Genomic DNA, 20,004 nt, shown 5'->3' with positions numbered 1-20,004 from the left:
TGTCAGTATCCCTGTCCTTGTGTTTGCGCGCATGTGTGTAATAAAGAAGGGGAGGGGTTGAGAGTGAGAGATGTGCTGCCCTGCAAGCACCTCATTCAGACGCACAGTTTATGCGATGTCACACCCGCGGCGTTTTCTCCATCTGATGTGAAACCCTCACGCTCGGCTCCCCGCACATTGATGTCTCAGTCCAGCACAATTTTCATTTGGAGCCGCGTGTTGTTAGGATGCGTCCGGGAGGAGCGCGCTCTTCTCCTGCCGATGCTGTGCTGTCCTCCCTATGTCTGTGGCTCATAGCTTCACTCCCCTGTGTTCTTCAGGCTGCTCTGTCTGAAGGCGCTGTTTACAATGGTGAGTGTGATTTCTCTCCCGGAGCAATATCTGAAATCAGTCTTTAAGACGTCTATCTGTATTGCATTTCATTCCAAAACATTGGTGGTTTTAAATGCAACACCTCACGTGTGTGTTGGGCATGTACTATGTAAAAGATACTTTGTTTTCATTTGTTAAAAGTCAATCCTCTAATGCATATATTATATTTTGTAAATTGGTGATTATGAGTGAGTATTTACAACATGATTATGTCATGTTGTTTCTGTTTAATCATCAGGAGAAGATAAGCATGGCTCAGTGAGGAGCCTCCTTGACCAGGTACAGAGTTATGAGATTACTTATCCCACATGGCTGCATCCTCACAGACACAGGAGGTTTGCCCACGAAGAGGTGAGTCTCTGCCTCTTTCACTCTTCATCACTAGCATCACTGACACAGGCGAGGGTCTACCACCCCTTACTGTTAAACAAAGAAAGGATAGTATTCTTAATGACTCTTCTAATCCTGCTACTAACCATCTTTTAATGTCAATCCTTTCTTTTAAAATACTCGGTATATCAGAGTGAGATGCAGACACACAATGCTTGTTTTTTTTTAGAAGAATCGGAGGATGAAACCCTCTTTATTGTCACATACATGCACACAGCAGAGCACACACAGTGAAATTGGTCCTCTGCATTTAACCCATCCTAGTACTAGGAGCAGTGGGCAGCTACCGTGCAGCGCCCGGCAGTTCTTTTTATTTTACTCTCAATCATTGATGTTCTGCTATTATTCCTGTCTAAGAGTATTAATGACTGGGGTTATTTAAGTTTTCGATGTGTGACCTCACCATACCAAATTTCATCAGCAAGGCAGATATAAAACATTATAAATATAATAAAGTTGGCATATGTGTGCCAGTCAGTTTTTGTTTGACAACTTGCTGTAATCTTTGTTCCCCGCCTAGCATCCTGCAGAGGCCCAGGTTCTGATCTATGCTGAGGGCCGTGAGCTCAAGCTACACCTGGAGAAAAACAAGTTAGTGACCCCAGTGCACTGCACACCCTGTGTGTTCATACAGAAGGTTCATATCTCTCATTTTAGCTGTCCAGGAAGTACACAAATGAGACAAAAGCCCAAAATAAAAATTCAAGTCGTCGCCTTTATCAAACTGTTCTCATGACAATAAATTAAGTCTTTAAGAATCTCCGACATTGAGCTGTGTATTCTTAGACGGCCAGTAGACGTTTACTTGACCAGATGTTAGCCGTCACACATTTATAAGGTCAGTCCCCCCCTCGGGTGCAGAGAGAGGGGGATGAATGGAGGAAAGGAGCTGATGGTTTTTAGATGACAGAGGGTTGACACCCGATCTGTGTGCCCTGGGCAAACAGGAAGTAAGACTGTGCGTTTGCACCTAACATCCTGTAATCTGATGGAGCGGTTCCTGTCCGGCAACAATGGGATGGTGATAGGAAGAATATTGCTGGGTTAATGGATGGCGTGGCCGCTGTGTGGGACAGCAGGGGTAGACCGGACCAGTGGAGATGTGTGCGGGGACTGCAATGCTGTGTTTATCACTTTTGGATTTGAGCCAGGACAAAAATGGAAATGGAAGCTTTTATGAACATTAGAAATACAGTCAATGTTTACCATCAAGTGCATACTCTCCCTGTCACTCATTCACTCACAGGCACACAGATTAACAGACCATGACTCCTCTGTGTCCAACTGAGGGATTTGACCCCCTGAGGGATTTGACCCTCCCCAGCAGGTGGTCACACTGTTAGATTTCCTCCTGGGCAAGGAATTTTAATCAATCACACACTGGTGGTCAGTGTGTGTGTGCTTAAGAGAAGGACAGAGAAAAAGACAGATTAAAAGTTGGTTTGAGATAGATTTTATTTTTTTAAAGTTACATGAGATACAGTAGAGATGCTGTTAACTGATTTAAAGATTGGCCTGAGAAAGAGGAAATACAATGCTGTATAAAATACTTTTAATCAGAAAATATATTTCGAAACCCTTTTTGTGCAACTTCTCAACGATTTCCTGGTTCAAAAACGCTGGTTACATTTCTTCACTGTTGCCAATCACTTCTGCTTCAGTGACAAAGGATTGAGGTGTTCTTTATTTTTAATTTCACCACAATTTGAGTGAAGCAATCTTCCGCCATGAAATTCTTTGTTTTCATGCTCCTTCCAACATAAAATAAGCATAAAAAGAAAGTAAAACATTTATGATTAAGAATGTAAAGATATAAACATGAAAGAATGCATGAGATAGAGTAGGTCGATGTAAGCAGCTGAGAACCTTAAAAAAAACAGACGTAGTTCAATATTAAAGGAGCTCATTCCATTTCCTTGTCATTGATCCTTTAATGTTCTGTTTCTAAGAGCTTCATTGATGTGGGGAAAAAAATCATCTAAATAGTATTTTCTGTTTCATCCACTTAAGCCTCAGTCTCTAGTCTCCACTGAGGGACTGTAGAAAAATGAATAGGAGTGACTCAAAAGGGGGAGGGTCCTTTGTGTCTTTTCTGTTCTAGTTAATTCAGTCGCTGACAGTCAGGACTGATAAAAAAAAAAAAACTGCTGTAATGTTTGGTGAACATGATATTTATGTTAACTATGATTTACAATAAGGAAGGTGTTACATAGTTTAACATAGTTTAACTTGAAGACAAAATACAACTTTTTAATAGCATAGACCTCAAATTTATATGAATAAAGTCGAAAAAAAATCGAGTTTCTCGTTTTTTAAACATTGTAGCACAGTCCCCCCCCCCCTCCCAAACCCAATAACTTTCACACAGCCCCTTACAGAAAATCTTTGCACAGCTTTCAGAGGAAGACCTTTCTGACTCTCTTTGAAGACACATTATTTAGTCTGAGTTTTACCACTTTACCCAGCTACCAGCCATGTCTCCCCTCTCCGCAAGCCCAAACATTAAATCCCCCGACAGCAGTTTGTGTCACTGAATATCAATCTCTGATTTTGGAGATTAGCCAGAGAAAATGCTGCCAGTTACCATCTCTGTGTCCTGGCTACTCCTTCTTGTCCTCATTGCCCTTACAACTGCAACTCTGATGGTCACCAGAGAAGGGAGAACCCACACTCGCTGTGAGATGGTCTTAATCTTGTCTTTCTGTTTATCCTACAGAGGCATTTTGCACTTCCTTTTTTCCCTTTCTCCCCTTTTATTCCACTCCACCTCCTCTACTAAATGTATCCCTTCATGAAAACCTGGAGAAAGACTTGGCTGTTTATGTTTGTGGGCATCGGTACTCCCTGTGTCTGGAGTACAGAGTCAATCCGTTTATGTCCTCCTCTCCTTGCTTGCCAATTTGTGTGTGGGTTTTCCTTTTTTTTTTTGGTTTGTCGTGCATCGATGCGAGTGTCTTTGTGTGTCAGCCTGAGCTTTTATCTTAATGAAAGACTGTAGAGGGCTGATTTGGTTAGGAGTCAGGCAGTGGCTAGTGTGCTGACTCAGAGTGCAGGAATAGGGATGTAAAAGCAGAGTGAGAGGGGGAGGAAGCATTGTAAGAAAGTGAATGATGTGCCAGAGGAGAAGGGTTAAGGTGAGAAAAGTCATGGAAAGAGAAAAGTAGCGACGCACTGGGTCAGTTTGGGTGTGACTTATGTGGTTCAGATATGAATCCTGTGGATGTTATTGCTTCATCCTCTGCATGACTTTCTCTGTTCTAATGGTTAATGCCTTTCCTGCACACCCTTAAGTGCATGAACCTGAATTAAGCACTCTCATGGGAAATGTTCAAATCATTGTTCCTCCTCTCCCCTCGTCCTCACCTCGTATGTCTTCCACTGTCCACTCTTAAAAAACGAGCACCCCAATCTTTCTTGTTTTTCGCCTTCTCTCTCCTTGTCTGACATTCCCCAGGGCTCCAATACAAATATACATCTCCAACCCGTCTCTGCGGTCAGGGTTTGAGAGACTCTGGCCACACGCAGACAGACGACACACACACACACACACACACACACACACACACACACACAAACACACACACACACACACACACACACACACACACACAAACATACAGCAGCCTGAAAGAACACAAACTACGCTGAAAGACCTGATGGATTACAGGTCTGGGAAGCAGAGATGCACTCGCTTGTCCTTGTTTCTATGTTTAGTCTCACAGTGGCTCGGCTCTGGCTGCTTTGATGTCTTAACGTTGGCCAGTGTGTGTGTTGAGGAGACACTCACACACACTGGAGCTTCACACATCAGTACAGTGGCCTCCCTGTGCAATAAAATACTTTTCATCATCCGTTGCAAAGTGGTACTTTGACTTTGCGTCAGCTTTCTCTCTCCCTCCACCCGCGTGCGGTGATGTCACTCGATACCATGAGAGAATGCGACCCACTGACCCTGATGCATTACCCCGCGTCCCCTTCTCCTCCCTCCCCCCTGCCTCCTTCGTTATCTCCCAAGTACATTAGCATTACTCCCCAACCCCTCCTCTCCCTTCATGAGGCTGAACCAAGCCTTTGTCTCGGCCTCACTGCCAGACAGTCCTGGTTCTTCCAGTATTGCGCTCCTCAATCACAGCATCTGTCTGAACACTGGACAACTTCCAAACTCTGCAAAGCTCTCCCGCGATCACAAAGAGCAGTATGCAGATTTGAAACAGCTTTTACCAGAATTGAATTAGAGTCAATCGGTTTAGGATATTCCAAGGGTGTTTGTCTTTTTAACTATAAAACTGAGCGTTAGATGAGAATGGCATTGCACATTTACTTCTTTAGGGTACATATGAAAAGACTGCCAGCAGAAAACAGGGTGACTTCGCTAGCTTTGTCCAAAGGTAAACAAAATCCTCCTTAATTGGCCTTTGAAACTGATTAACAAATTATCTGTTCTTGTGAATACCAAAGTGTAAAATCAGCAAATTTGTTTTTGCAGGATGTTGAACGCAGAAGTCGTTGTGCACCAGGCCAAAGAGTCCTGCATGTAAAACCTGTGTAACCAGAAATTGCTGTATTTACTCCTTGCACTAATCAAACTTCAAAAATGGCTAAATCATTGGCTTTAAAGGTGCTTTTGAAGTTCTTTTTTTTGGTAAGCATTGGACAGAGCCATGCCAGCTACTTCCAGACTGTTTAAAATTATTATGCTAAGCTAGTATAACTGGCTACTAATTGCAAAATTATTAATTTTGTCACTTTATCATTTCAAAAGATTTTCCTCCCTTTTCACTGATCAAAAGCTATCGTTATGTATAACAGAATTAGATGTATATGAATATCAGTGCTATATTGGGCAAGACTATTCTACACTTATTCTACACTACACATATATATCCTCCTATTGTATATAAAAACAGTTCCAAGAGATGAAGCCATGACTCTGCTGCATTGGTCCATTTACCTCCTTTTACTGCTTGAAACACTGATGAGTCAAATTTAAACTAAACTGTTTTAACCCACTTGCAAGTCTTGGGTGTCTCTTGTGGTTGATGCTTCAGGCAAGGTAACGGATGCTTTGTTTCCTGCTAACAGTTTAAATAAACCATAGGGGGGTGCAACTGCAGTGGCTTTGGCACTATTTGGTCATGTAAGTTATTTTTTTCCTTAACAGATAAGGATGTATTTCACTTTTAAGGTCTGAATATGACAAAATAAATCGCAAGGTTTCAACATCTCATCAGAATTTTAAGACAAAACTAAAACACTGAAACTAAGCTGGTAGTGCTTTGAGTAATGACAATGGCTTTGTTAATAAAATATTTTGTCTATATGTAACATGGCAGCAGATGATTTAGTTATCAGTCTTGTAATGTGCACAGCTGCTGCGGGCATGGGAAAATAAGGGAGTATAAAGGAGAGAAAGAGTCATTATGTGTCTCCTCATGGAAGAAGTGATCCTTCCTGTATGAAGACAGCAGCGTAAAGCTCAGTCCATCATCAGGCACGCTGCCATTATTTCTGCCCGTAAGAGCGACAGAGAGGTCTACACAGATGAGAGGAGAGCATGATGGGAATATTCCGGTGGTTAGACAAGCAGGAAAACTAGAGGAAGGCCAGATATAAATGCGGTTAGAAGGTCAAATCGCAATAAAGGGGGGTTACCATGCTTATGGTGACATCAGTCGGATACATTACAACTGAATGAGGATTTTTTACTTTTCTGTTAGACTGCTTATATGCGTGTGTGGGCAAACAGAGTCGCCCTCACCCCACCAAACCCAGAGTGGTAATCTGTTAAAGGATGAATCAGATGTTTTCTGTCTTTGACTTGCTTTGTGGCTGATTGCATCAACAAGCGGTCATTGTTTCAAGACACTTGTCTCCCTCAGGGCATCTGAAGGGAGAGAAAAGAAAAATCCCCATGTTCCCTTCATTTGTCTTCATTGTCCTTTAAAGGGATAGTTTGACATTTTAGTAAAATGCCCTTACTCACATCCTTGCCAACTGTTAGATTAGAAGATCGATAAGTTGACCGTCTCATGTCCTCCCAAGCAAAAACCTGGAGCTGGCTAGCTTAGCAGAGTTAATGTAGTTTCCCCCTGACTTGAAACAGGGGGAAAATATTAGCATGAATTTGTCCGGGAATAACAAAATCAAGCTATTTTGACCTCACTCAATAACTCATTAAATGTCATTTACAAAACATTGCAGATTCACTGTAACCAGAACGATGCTAGCTGTTCCGCTATTCCAAGTCTTTGTGCTTAGTTTTAGCTTTAGCGTTTAGCTTTAGCTTTACATTGAGCCAGGCTCTGTCCAACAATAACAAAACCCAGTAGCTAACACATCTAAAGATCATTAATTAACATAATTCATTATTTAACATGTCATATGTTTTAATTTCTTAGCTAAGCTAAGCTAGCCAGCTCTTGGCTATAGCTTTACATCAATCTTCTTACCGAACTTTTGTCAAGAAAGGAATAATTTGATAATTTATCAAAATGTTGCACCATTATTTAACTCCATGCTGATTTGCAATACTCAGCAAAGATAAAACAGGAATCCTTACTTAGCTAGTACCCTAAGGTAAAGCCACACACTGGCTTAGTTGGGAAATGGATTGATAAATAATACAATCTCAGTGGGACATCTTAGTCTCTGTCTCTGTATGGTGTTTATTTTAGGCTTAAGTCAAGTCTACTCCTTTAACCAGCACCAGTAGAAACATGAAGGTTTCTCCAAAGCCTGATTTCACTGCAGTTACAGCCTGTTTGATGCATCTGAGTTTTACCGTGGGGGAGATTTAGAGAGACACAGCAAAAGAAAAACAGCTGTGAGGCAGGCACAGTTTATGAATCAAAACAGGAAGAATGGATTGAGACAGAGTTAGACGGAGAAAGACAGGAAAACATCTGTGCAAGATGTAAATATTGGGCCGGTGGGTTGACAGAAGTTTGACAGAAACAGCCCTCAGTCTGAAGACACTCACTCAATCACACTCACAGATGGAGAGTAAGAGGAATGTGAGGTTTTACCGCAGTGAAATGTATGTTTCTTTCGGTTTGTGTATGTTTTCACTGATTTATCTGCATCTCATGTGCAGTCGGTATTGTATACTAATGGGGAAATTCTACAAAATAGGACTTTTGTAACAAATGCACTCTCCTACTTTAGCTGTACTCTACACAAGGTCAAAAGCGTCATTAGAGAAAGGTACATATGGATTTTATTACAGTCCCAACTTATTTCCACACTATTCCTCTTATGTCTGTGAGGATCTTTGTCTAAATCTTTTAAAGCAGTTTGGTTTTGTAGAGTGTCTCTATCAAAGTAAATGTTTTATGAGCTGTGGGCTGCTGGAGAGACTTTTTTCTATCTCCTCTGTCTATTGCAGTTTTTACATTTTTCACCATTGCCCTACCATATTTGTAGCTGTTTCAGGCTATTGAACATCTGACACTACATATATTCTTTTGCATTCTCTGAGTTTGTGCCATCTTTCACCAGGCATCTGTTGGCCCCTGGATATCAGGAAATATGGTACACTCCCGAAGGAGTTCGCAAGTCCTCCTTTCCTGCCAACACTGTAAGTCTGTGCGACAGTTTGATGCTCTCCACTACCGTGGGGAGCTGTAAATGATCATAGAAGAGGAATAGATCCCATTTGGGTTGATCAAAGCCTTTGGCAGGAGGATAACAGGCAGTATGGAAGTAAAATAATACATTGTATGCTCACCTAATATGATCTTCTGGTTGAATGATGGCCTTATCACTGCATCAGTCTGCTTCCCCACACAGAGTTAAGTGTTATTATTTTTCTCTTTCAGGGACACTGTTTCTACCATGGGGAGGTTCTGGGCATGGAAGGCTCAAGTGTTGCTGTTAGCACATGCTCAGGACTCAGGTGAGTAAAACTCCACCACGGGTTGTATTCATAAACTTTTCTAATATTTAGAGTTGGTCCCTATGGTGAAAGGCCTTTCTTAGAATTCTAAGAAGTCTCTCATAAGACTTAATCCTTTTAAAAGTAAAAATGTAAAAAAAAGAAGCAATTCATGAAGACAGCTCTTTTCTCCAGTTTCTTCCGCAAAGCAGTAAAGAGATGTAAGAAGCAGAGCCAAGAGAAAAGTTACCCAATACTCCAAAGCAGGGAGTTAGTGCTGCAGAATAAATCGTGGAGGGATTACGTTTGTGATTCATCTTATTAAAAATGTGTTGGCACTGCTAGATCAATTAATTAAAACATTTAGCTCCATTAATACTAATTTCTGCCCTCAGTTCATTTGTTTTCGAACTGACACGAAAAAACTTTGGGCCAACAGCACAGAATTAATGGGTACATAACCATTTTCACAATGTCATTGATATAATACCTGTCTAAGTAGCATGCAGTAATACATAAGTTACTGTTGTTTGACATTCTCTATTTGGTTAAACTTGTCCTAATGTTGACACAGATTTGACTTATATTAAGATATTGTCAAAAAATGCATTAATCAGGGTCTAAGCTTGGAATCCTTACTATAATTTATTCAAGTCCAGTGCAGTGCAGTCCAGTAGGTTAGTAGGTCATTGGGTCCAGAGCTGGTTCATTGAGTACAGCTCAGTATGGAGATCCTGTGTTTCCTCCTGCTGTAGATCCAAGGCTGCTGACCCTTCCTGCTAGAGACAATCAGACAGGCCAGCAACAGAGGAGGAACTGGCAAACACTGACAGAAATCTTAACCATATGTGTGTTTGTATGGGCTCAGCGCTCTGGAGGATGAGTGAATGAATAAGTCTTCTTGTACTGATGTGGATTCTCTTAAGGAATGCAAACTCAGCACAGAGAGACATCTACATGTGGGCGTCTGACCTCTCCAGATGTTTTGTACAGCTGTTTGACCTGCTGCTGCGTGCATGCGTGTGTGTGTTTGTGTTTAGACGTCTGCCATCATGAAAGAGTTTTGTGAGAATGCCAGAGGAGTGTGTGTATCCCTCTGTGGGCCCCAGCTGATCTTCATTTATAATCGGCAGTAAATTGCCTGAGATGTTGCGCTCTCCTCCACCAATCTATAAAACCACCACAGCTGAAGAAAAAAAAAAATCCAGATCTGACATGCAGACATTAGTTTGACAATGCAATAAAAGATTACTGCTCACAATAACATTAAATCAGAGGTTTTAAGACTTAATTGTAGAAACTATGATTTCCACAGTCCATCACAGCGTGCAGAGGCAGCCAGCAACGTTATTGATCCACCTCGAGCCCTGATTGGATGGAACCATGAACAGTGTCTTGTTTCCCCAGGGGACTGATTTCTCTGAACACAAGTGTCAGCTACATGATCGAGCCTCTGTCTGTTTCCACGGGTGCACAGCGGCACGCCGTGTTCAGAGCCGAGAGTCTCCATCTACCCGGAGGTAGCTGCCTGCATCACCATGGCAACAAGGAGCATGAAGAGGGGCTTAACGACTTCATCCATGGAATGATGTCACCATGGAGCATGAGGGTACGTTAGGACAGAGAGAAAGATGACGCGTGAAATCCTTTGCAAGTTTTACACAAAGTATGACACTATTGTCAACACATCATCTATTATAAACCATTCTGTCTCTATTTTTTAGGAAAAAAGGGACCTGAGCAAGAGTATGAAGTACGTGGAGCTGCTGCTAGTGGCAGACAAGGCTGAGGTGAGGACAAGGAGGTTTTTAATGTGGGAGTACAGGAAGAGACTTTACATGTGAAACAAGCCATGTAGAGTTATTATCATGAGATTTGCCTGACTCAACATTAACAATATACTAATACGAAGAAGGAATGACGGTGCAAGTAAGCCACTCAGCTTGATCGCACAGATAAATGACCAAATAGGCAACAGAAAAAAAAGTAAACAAGGACACTTGCATGTCCAACCGATATGAAATGAAATAGTTTGTGGTATTTATTATTTTGTTTGGCAGGGACTAGCTCTAGTCATATATGTTCTTAGGGTATGTTTAGCCGTTGTTTCATCGCACGTAGGTGTACGGACTTCCATTTGGGGAGAATATTTCTGTACGTTTTTAATAATCTGTCAGGTTAGGTACTATTTTAAATAGCTTTCATGTGTTAACATGTGCAAGAATACTTGTCTGTCTTAATACGTTTAGAATTGTTTCCAGCTATTCATAAGCAGTACATTACTGTACATCTGCCTCACACGGTGTTGCAATAAAATTAAATATAGAAAACAATGTCAGTAACTTGCACCCATCACTCTATTTAAAACTAGTTATTGTGAATATACAACTCAGATTCACATCCTGTTTGTTGTCTGAAGTCTTTTTACGGTTTGAGCTGATGTAAAAGCATGGTGTGGGTGTGTCTGTGTCTCTATTTAATGTGATTGATGTGGTTTGCAGTTTGAGAAGCATGGGAGTAATCTCGAGAGGACCAAACAGAAATTACTTGAAGCGGCCAACTTGGTTGACAAGGTAACATCTGATGTGACTAAAAATGACTCATCAGGTTTGTGACACATATATGTAGTAGTGACAAATTCTGTGTCTATGATTTTTCCTGTCCAAACCTGCAGTACTACAAGGCTTTAAACATCCGTGTGGCATTGATCGGTCTGGAGGTGTGGTCCAGCCAGAACCTGATCAGCGTTTCGGACAACCCTCACAGCACTCTGGCAGCGTTCCTGTCCTGGAGAGGCAAACAGCTCCGCACGCTGCCCAATGACAACGCTCAGCTCGTCACGTCAGTGTCATTCTTCTCCCACTCATATTCCCATTTGCCATACTTCACCCTCTCCAACCGTTGTTTAGTAGATCTCTTAATTGATATTTGCCTGAGACAATAACCATCACCAGTTGTTTCCCAGTGGGCTGTTGTCCAGTTGGAGCTAATCATCAAGGGCATACTGTGTCGGTTTTTTTTTTAGGGGGAAGGGCTTCCAGGGCACCACCATCGGACTGGCACCGCTCAAAGCCATGTGCTCCGAATACCAGTCTGGTGGAGTTAACACGGTGAGAAACAAACAAACATTTTCTCCTTTGTGTGCACTTAAGCTGATATAAAAATATCTACACAGTTTAAATACTAATTTTAGGGTTTGTAGTTGGATCTGAATTTTACTGCAGCAAGACACAAAACCCCAATCTGTGCGCCCAATTTACTTGTATGAGGAAACATTTGAGGACAACAAGTGAATGCCAGATTAATATTCTTCTAAAACTTCAAATATATCAAAAACAATTACTTGATTAGCCATGTTAAAAAAAGGTTTTGTTATTGAATAAACCAAAATATGATCCAATAATGCTCTTAAGTTTAAATTTAGTTTAGACTAGTGGAATGACGGCATGTATCCAGTAATGACAGTATCCCCAAAATGCGAAGAGAAACCTACTGCACAGTATATTTTCATATTATTCCCATTTCTCTTTACACATCTTTAAGTAATCTTTGACTCTTCTTTGAATAGGACCACTCAGAGTCAGCTGTCGGTGTAGCTGCCACCATCGCACACGAGATGGGCCATAACTTTGGCATGAGCCACGACAGTGCAGGCTGCTGCCAAGCCAAGGCCGAAGACGGAGGCTGCATCATGGCTGCTGCTACTGGGTATGAACCAGAAATGACCGAGTAGCACACAAATTATATTTACTAACCCTAATAGGGAAGAAAAAAACAGAATATTTAAAAGTGCATTGGATTTCATGTAGACCTGCTGTGTGTGTGCTCCATCCTCACCCCGCCCCAGGCATCCGTTTCCACGTGTTTTTAACAATTGCAACCAGAAGGAGCTGAAGAACTACCTGAGCTCTGGAGGGGGGAAGTGTCTCTTCAACTTGCCAAACACCAAGTCCATGTACGGAGGGCAGCGTTGCGGCAACGGCTACCTGGAGGAAGGAGAAGAATGTGACTGTGGAGAAGAAGAGGTGTGTTTTGTCTCTCAAATGTTGCTGTAGCCTACATATTTAGCTTGTATGTTTTTAGGAAGATTAATGGCTCCATATTTTTTGTGTAGGAGTGTACAAGTCCCTGCTGTAATGCCAACAACTGCACTCTTAAGGCTGGAGCTGAGTGTGCCCATGGTGTCTGCTGCCATGACTGCAAGGTAAAATAACAATCTGATGATCATCTTAACAAAGCCAAACAGAAAAATCACCCTGGGCAGATTTTCACCATTAGATTAACACTTTAGCAATATCTCCACAGTTCATTCTATATTCATATCTATTGTCATCCTCCTCATCTCACTGTTTTTCCTAAACTTGTCTTCATCTCTCACTGTCCAGTTGAAGAGCCCGGGTGTGCTTTGTCGCGCTCCCTCGGGGTCATGTGACCTGCCAGAGTACTGCGATGGGAAGGCAGAGTCTTGTCCCGCTAATTTCTATCTAGTGGATGGTACGGCGTGTGCAGGCGGTCAGGCCTACTGTTACACTGGCATGTGTCTGAGCTTGGAACAGCAGTGTCGCTCTCTCTGGGGACAAGGTGGGTAAACTGGATGCTTGTTATCTTAAAATATTTTGTTCCATGAGGGGTTGTATTTATTTGGAACACATGTAGCATATTCTGTATTGGAAATGTAGCCTATTTCGTACAAGCATATACAATCCGTTTCAAGTTCATTGGGTGTAACTATCTAAAACTACGGCTACTCCGATTGCAAGTTAAGATGCTTTCTTGGCTTGATGTAGTATTACAAAAATATGTAAACAATTAATCAGCACCATTTTTCTGTGTTGGTGTTGTAATAATTATTTTGGCCACAAGAGGCTGACGTGCAACACCTTGTCATGTTGTAAATAACGTTAAAAAGCGTTAATGTTTTTGTTCCGTGTGAGTTTTATAGTGGATTAAAAAAAAGCTTTTTCCCCCACTTATTTCACGGGTGAAAAGTATCTTTTCCAATTCTCCTTGTTCTTAAGTCATAAACACAGGCACGGAACAACAGCATTTTTTTGTTTTCACATACGTCTTAAAGGCTTGGTACAGGATTGACATGTATTTCCATCCAAGTTAAATAAAGGAATTTCCGAAAGGAGATTCCTGTTCTAGGGCCTTTTCTTTTCAATGTTTGACGGCATGATGTGATGATGAAAGCTTTAATAAGATCCTGTTTTAAATGTGATTAGATAAATAATCTCTAAATGTATAATTGTTACCATCAAACAATCTTGTATTTTTAAAGCAGTTAAACATCCATAGCCTGTTGAAACAGAGAGTCTGGGTAGAGGTAGAGATGAGTCCTCAGCAGGTCACAGGATTAGGGATTGGACAGAGTCCATATTCACGTTGTGACAGAGCCTCCCCAGAGAGCCTTTGTAGTACCACAGGAGCCCAACAGAAGAGTACCAGATGCCATCTGGTCTCCATCAGGTGGTCACATAACGCACTGTGCGCGCATTAACTGCCTGTGTGTGTGTGTGTGTGTGTGTGTGTGTGTGTGTGTGTGTGTGTGTGTGTGTGTGTGTGTGTGTGTGTGTGTGTGTGTGTGTGTGTGTTTCTGCAGCCATATTCCTGTGTTTCTGTTCATTTCTTCTCCTGCCACCACAGATGGCCGTCCAGCCCCTGACCTGTGCTTTAGGAAGGTAAACGAAGCCGGGGACATGTACGGGAACTGTGGCAAGGATCTGTTTGGGAAGTACAGGAGCTGTAAGGACAGGTGATGATCATAACATTCTTGGTTATGTGATCCACAAGGAGGGCATTGACATTTTTTGAGAATGACATTTGAACTTAATCAACAAACTATATACTGTATGTGCTTTTATTATCTCTGCTAGTGATGCTCAATGTGGGAAAATCCAGTGTTTAACCTCAGCCTCCAAGCCCATTGAGAACAATGCTGTCCGAATCGAAACCACTGTTGGTGTGGGCAACAAGAAGATCCAGTGTATGGGAACACATGTGTACAAACCTGGGCAGGGGGACGAGGAGGGGCAGGGAGACACTCTGGACCCAGGCCTGGTCATGACGGGCACCAAGTGTGGTGATGACTCGGTGAGATTACTCAATGGATTTTATTGTTATGGCAGAGATAATTGTTTAGTTGTGAGATTCTGGTAAGTACTTTTCCTGCCAGAAAGCCACATTTTATTTTATGTTTGTCAATTAGCCTATAGAAACTAACCTATATTAACCTATATAGGTTAGTTTAACCTATATAAACTACTTGATTGTCGTTCTCGGACTCTCTTCCTCACATCCCTCCTCTCAACAGATTTGCTTTAACGGAGAATGCCGCAATGCATCTTTCCTCAGAGCTGATGAGTGCAATGCAAAGTGCCATGGACACGGGGTAAGTTTCTATGTGTGTCTGAGAAGAAGGAAATGGATTTCCTAGGTGTGTATTTGGCTACCGGCCCATTATTATGAAAAGCTGGCAAACTTGGCGCTGTTGCAAAAAGTATTAAGATCCTTTTTACTTGATTAAAAATATCAATATAGCAAAGTAGAAATAGTGCATGCATTCTTAATGTTGCTGAAGTAAAAGTACAGCTGATTATCAGAAAAATGCACATACAGTAACTATAGTTATGTTGCACAATAAAAGTATATTGGACTCTCAAATGAAGTACAGTAAAACTAAGTAGCGAGTAAATTACAAGTAGTTAAGAATTATACCAAGTGCCAACCCTGGACTCTATTGATATGTGTTTATTTACTCCTGTACCTGACTGTCAATATAATGAATGTGAACAGGTGTTTTAATGGTTAATGTGTTCTTTCACCAGCTGTGCAACAACGATCACAACTGCCACTGTAACGCTGGCTGGGCTCCTCCTCTGTGTGAGCAGCAAGGGTCAGGTGGGAGTGTCGACAGCGGACCCGTCATAAGCCACAGTGAGACACTTAACTTTTAGAGTTGCATTTTTATAGGAAATTATGCAGCTTTCTGACTTTTTCTATTTTAATTTTCAACAGGCAATCTCCTTCCTGTACTGGTGGTCCTTCCTCTGGTCCTGTTTGTGGTTTTGGCTGCTGTTGGACTGTTGTTCTGCTACAGACATAAACTCCGTCCACTTAAGTCCTCCGCTCCACCTCCTGTGCCAAGGTAAGTCAGTCATTACTGAAGAATAATTACAGGATAAGTCATCTGGTTGCCCATATTGTTTAACATTTCAGAAAGACTTTGAAAATGATATTGTGCTAAACGAACTACTATTTAGTATTTTCTTATTTCTTATTCATAAACTATATATTTTAGTTTAAAACCATTTTAGTTGCTCAAATGTATTTAGAGATGTTTTTTCCTCTGAAGTCGGACGCAAAAAGAATCATTTTTAATATTTTGTATGTTTAAAAATATTGAATTTTTATTCTTATTATAACGTTTGTTATAGTAATATAACATTCCATTTTTTATTTAGTATTTGCAATAGTATGGCTGATTTTTGTTACATTATTGTAACTAAATAAAATACAATAAAAGCTTAATAAAAGCTAAATGATCTTCTTTTGTAATTGTGTCTTACCCCTCAGTTGTTCAATCCCAGTCGAATGCAAGCCTATGCATGCTGATGTGAACGGTCATGCCAACCCAACATTCTTGCTTAAAAAACAGGACTCGGATAACCTGGTAAAGTAGCCATTTCTAACCCAGACAGTAATACACCTTGCTATTATTTGTGAATATTTTAAGAAAGCACTAACTTTGTAATGGTTTTATTCTCCCACAGGGGAAATATTCTCCTCGTCCCAGCCCGTCCTGCTCTTCCCGGTCCAGGAACGCTATAGTGCGTCCAGCAGTGAAGCCTCCTCCCGTCCCTTCGTACGCTGCAGAGCAGAGAGAGCAAACACCTCAGAGACAATGCTCTCCTCAGGGTTATACCTCACCTGCTTCTAAATTTGTGCAACTCACCGAGCAGAGAAACCAGGCTCCTCCACCACCCCCAGGACCTCCACATTTAACTTCCCAGCATTCAGCAGTACCAAAACCCAGGCCAGACCCCCCAAACAGACCTCCACCGCCTTTACCTGTCAACAAGCTACCAGGGGTGAATATTTTTGTAATTCTTTAAGTTAAGCCCATGTTGCTCTTGTGAAGAGAATGTGAAATGTTTAATTTGGTGTTGTTGATGTAGGAACAGCAACACATAAAGGGACTGCAGGTTACCACTAATGCACTGCAGAGAGGAAAAGCTGCTTTGGCTTCATCTGCTGGACAGAAAAAGCCAAACAGGTAATATATCACAATGGTGTTTTATTTTTATTTTTATGTTAATATAAACTCCTTGTTAACCTCCCTGTTTTTGCTTCTTGTAGGAACTAAGAACTCAGGGAGAGATTGGGGACCAGCACCCACACCCAGTAATAGACTGCCTCAAACTATCTTTTTGAAAATAGAAATCTGAGAATGAAACTGTGGGATATGAACTAAACTTGACACCAAATACAGTTTATTTGAACTCGGTGTTTTGTGGGAAAATGCTAGAATCCCAGCAAGTCATACTACAGATCACAATTAGAACATTTTAAGTCTTTAAACTTTGAGATACAGGCTTAATCTGATTTTGTTATTTTTTTTGTAAATCCGCTTGTGTCTGCTTTCACCACTTGAAATCGCAAAAGCTGTGAATTCATTAACTTTTTCATGAATGTCCCAAAAAGTTAATGAAAATGTGAACTAGTTCCATGTGTGCAGCAGTGTTCAAACACTGATCCAGGAGTATTTATTCACAAAGAAAAATGAATGTTTACAATGTAGCCTATGTAATAAACATGGTGTCTCTTAAAGAGCATCAGCTGTATAAGGAATATCTTATATTAAGAAAAGATGCCAATGTGGAAATGCTTACACTTCTTATGTGTGAATAAGGATGGGATTTTAACTGGACTCAAGTGGACCAGTGAATGCCCTGTATGCATGCTATAAGTATATGCTTATGATGAGAGATACATGTCTGATATGTAGCAGGAAATGTTAGGGTTTTTAAAAAATATTATTAGCTTTGATTTAATGATTTTACATTGTTGTGGTGTTGCATTTTGAGCAATCTGGATAGTGTCAAATACTCATCCCCCTAAAGGCGCTTAAGCCTGTAGAAATTGAGAATTTGATACATTTTTAAGCATAATTTCAACCCTCACTCACTCTTATTTCTTAGTTTTGTAACAGACAATCAGTGATGAAGTCATATTTGTCCCTGGGCAACATTTCAAACAAATTCACTTTCGGAAAGATATGAGCCATACTTAAATGTACATGTAAAAAGCAAACATCAAAATTGCAAAGTTAATTTGAACAATTTTGCATCTGGTTCTTATGCATCTCAGTGGGACTTCCCCCATGAGCCAAAGGCTGTAAAGTTACTTTTCTATCTGATCAACAGTAATATATATTCCAGGCTGTGTAACAATGATTACTTGTTACTGTAAAATACTGTAAAAAATCCTGGTCCGTTTGACTGGTAGTGGGGGTTGACGTGGTTTTAACTGAAATATGGAAATACAGCTGCCATGTTTGGTTTTATCTTCTTATCAGACCTATGCAAACCCTGGCACTTTGCAACACTGTGTCTTCAACTGGAAATCAAATAAACACATGGGAAAACAAAAATGTATTGTGGTTTGAATTTTACTGTGTTTTGCTTTTTACTTCTTCAATCAGGAAGATTTCTTAAACATATCAGACATACAGTTTTTCATGATGTTCATGATGACACATTCAATGAGACTTCTCTGAAAAGACCTGCACATCTCCATTGCACAGCAATCAGCAATGAGTCCCTATCCATTTATGAAAGATGTCTCGCCTGTACTGACACATCTTGACTATTACTTGGAAAATGTGCTGCAGTAGGCTACATAAAAAAAAAAACAGTTGTCTGCGTTTGGGTGATATTGTATATGATCAGAGTCAGAATCAGGAATCCTTTATTAGTCCCACAGTGGGGTAATTTACATTTGTTATCGCAAAAGTGGCATAACAGATTAAAAAAATATATAATAATACAGAATAAGCTAATTAGTATATAGAAGAAAAGCAAACTTAAATTATACTAGAATAAAGTAGGTAAGTACACATCCATGACTAAAAAATGATGAGCAGCATTATGCGTTGTTTATAACTGACTGTCAAAACACTGTTTTAAAAAAAACACATTTCTTGTAATCATCAATCAGACTATAATTAACATCAACACCCTAATATTGAATATCAAATATAGCTTCGAGTTGAATTCCTGTTTCAACCAATAGGGGGCATGAAACAACCTGGAATACAACGTGGACATGTCTCGTGTGAAGCTGTAATCGCGAACTTGCTAACAAACATTAGCTTTTTGCACGTGAAGCAGGAAGAAGGCAACCAAAATATTCATATGAAGTCGTGTTGTAACAGCCTGAAGAATGTAAGTCCATTAGTAACTCTACTTGTAATTATGTTCAACTACTGATGGCAATACCTGGGTCATTATCTGCTAAATGCTGACCAAGTGTCAACAAGCTAGTTTCTCACGTTGTCCTGTTTGTTGTGACGTTGATCACAGGCACAGACGCGCAGTAGTGTAAAGTGGGATTGTCAGAGTATAATTTTACTGAACCTGTGAGAGTATCACTCCGAAAAACTATCCCCAAAAATCAGCTAAAAGATGCTGAAATGCACAATGCAGCTGAGGGGAACTACAGACTTGTAAAATAATTCTCTTGAGGATTAATCACTAGAAACAACAGCTTTATTTGCTATGTCCAACTCCGCTTACTGCCCATTTAAAATGGTACACTCGCAGGAATTCATTGACAGTTTTGAGGCGGGGACTTGTTTATTTGGTTGTGTTCTTATTTAAGGCCTTTGATGTCAAAGCATTTCCCTCTGCTTATTAAACAAGCAATATAACATAATCTATAGTGTATAGGTTTGAATGACATCCCCTCCTAGCACTGCTGGAAGTGCTGAAAGGTGCCTGCCCTTCAGATCTCCACATCCTTCACTGAGATTAAAGCTCTCTGATTTATTCCAATCAAAAGACTGCTAAATACCAAGGCTAGACCCCCCTACCACTACCACACCACACACACTATTGAGTTGACTCTCTTTGGACTGTGGTGTCAGGTGATCTTCCACGAGACCAAAGGGAGGTGAAGGTAGCTGTGACTTGGCAGTCAAATGTTTTAACATGTGGACTAATTGCAGCCTTCCCTGTAGAGCATAATTAGTGTTAGCTGGCATGTAACTTCCTGTGGAGTTTCATTTATTAGAAATGATGATTGGCTTGAGTTAAAACACAGGGGTGACAACCCCACCTCCCCTCACAGTGGGAGGGGGGCAGTGAGGA

At 40.8% G+C, this 20,004-nt stretch overlaps 1 protein-coding gene across 1 annotated transcript; it reads left to right on the top strand.

Moving 5' to 3' along the window:
* Positions 1–88: 88 nt before the first annotated feature.
* adam19b (ADAM metallopeptidase domain 19b) lies at positions 89–18,287 on the top strand. The gene is made up of 23 exons (XM_063876741.1): positions 89–351; positions 611–723; positions 1,283–1,353; positions 8,260–8,338; positions 8,580–8,656; positions 10,043–10,244; positions 10,360–10,425; positions 11,137–11,208; positions 11,310–11,476; positions 11,661–11,745; positions 12,204–12,343; positions 12,483–12,660; positions 12,750–12,839; positions 13,021–13,216; positions 14,282–14,390; positions 14,512–14,728; positions 14,949–15,026; positions 15,463–15,571; positions 15,653–15,782; positions 16,211–16,307; positions 16,408–16,725; positions 16,813–16,910; positions 16,994–18,287. The coding sequence occupies exons 1-23, from the start codon at positions 228–230 to the stop codon at positions 16,998–17,000; spliced, it is 2,823 nt and encodes a 940-aa protein (XP_063732811.1). The 5' UTR covers positions 89–227; the 3' UTR covers positions 17,001–18,287.
* The last annotated feature ends 1,717 nt before the right edge of the window (positions 18,288–20,004 follow it).

This window comes from Eleginops maclovinus, chromosome 23, assembly GCF_036324505.1.
Source record: "Eleginops maclovinus isolate JMC-PN-2008 ecotype Puerto Natales chromosome 23, JC_Emac_rtc_rv5, whole genome shotgun sequence".
Classification (NCBI taxonomy): domain Eukaryota; kingdom Metazoa; phylum Chordata; class Actinopteri; order Perciformes; family Eleginopidae; genus Eleginops; species Eleginops maclovinus.
This window is presented reverse-complemented; position numbering and strand designations above follow the sequence as displayed.

Coding starts and splice junctions, on each gene's coding strand:
- adam19b (XM_063876741.1), top strand. CDS start 228: ATGCGTCCGGGAGGAGCGCGCTCTTCTCCTGCCGATGCTGTGCTGTCC. Junction 724..1,282: donor GGAGGTTTGCCCACGAAGAG/GTGAGTCTCTGC, acceptor TTCCCCGCCTAG/CATCCTGCAGAGGCCCAGGT. Junction 12,661..12,749: donor GTGACTGTGGAGAAGAAGAG/GTGTGTTTTGTC, acceptor TTTTTTGTGTAG/GAGTGTACAAGTCCCTGCTG.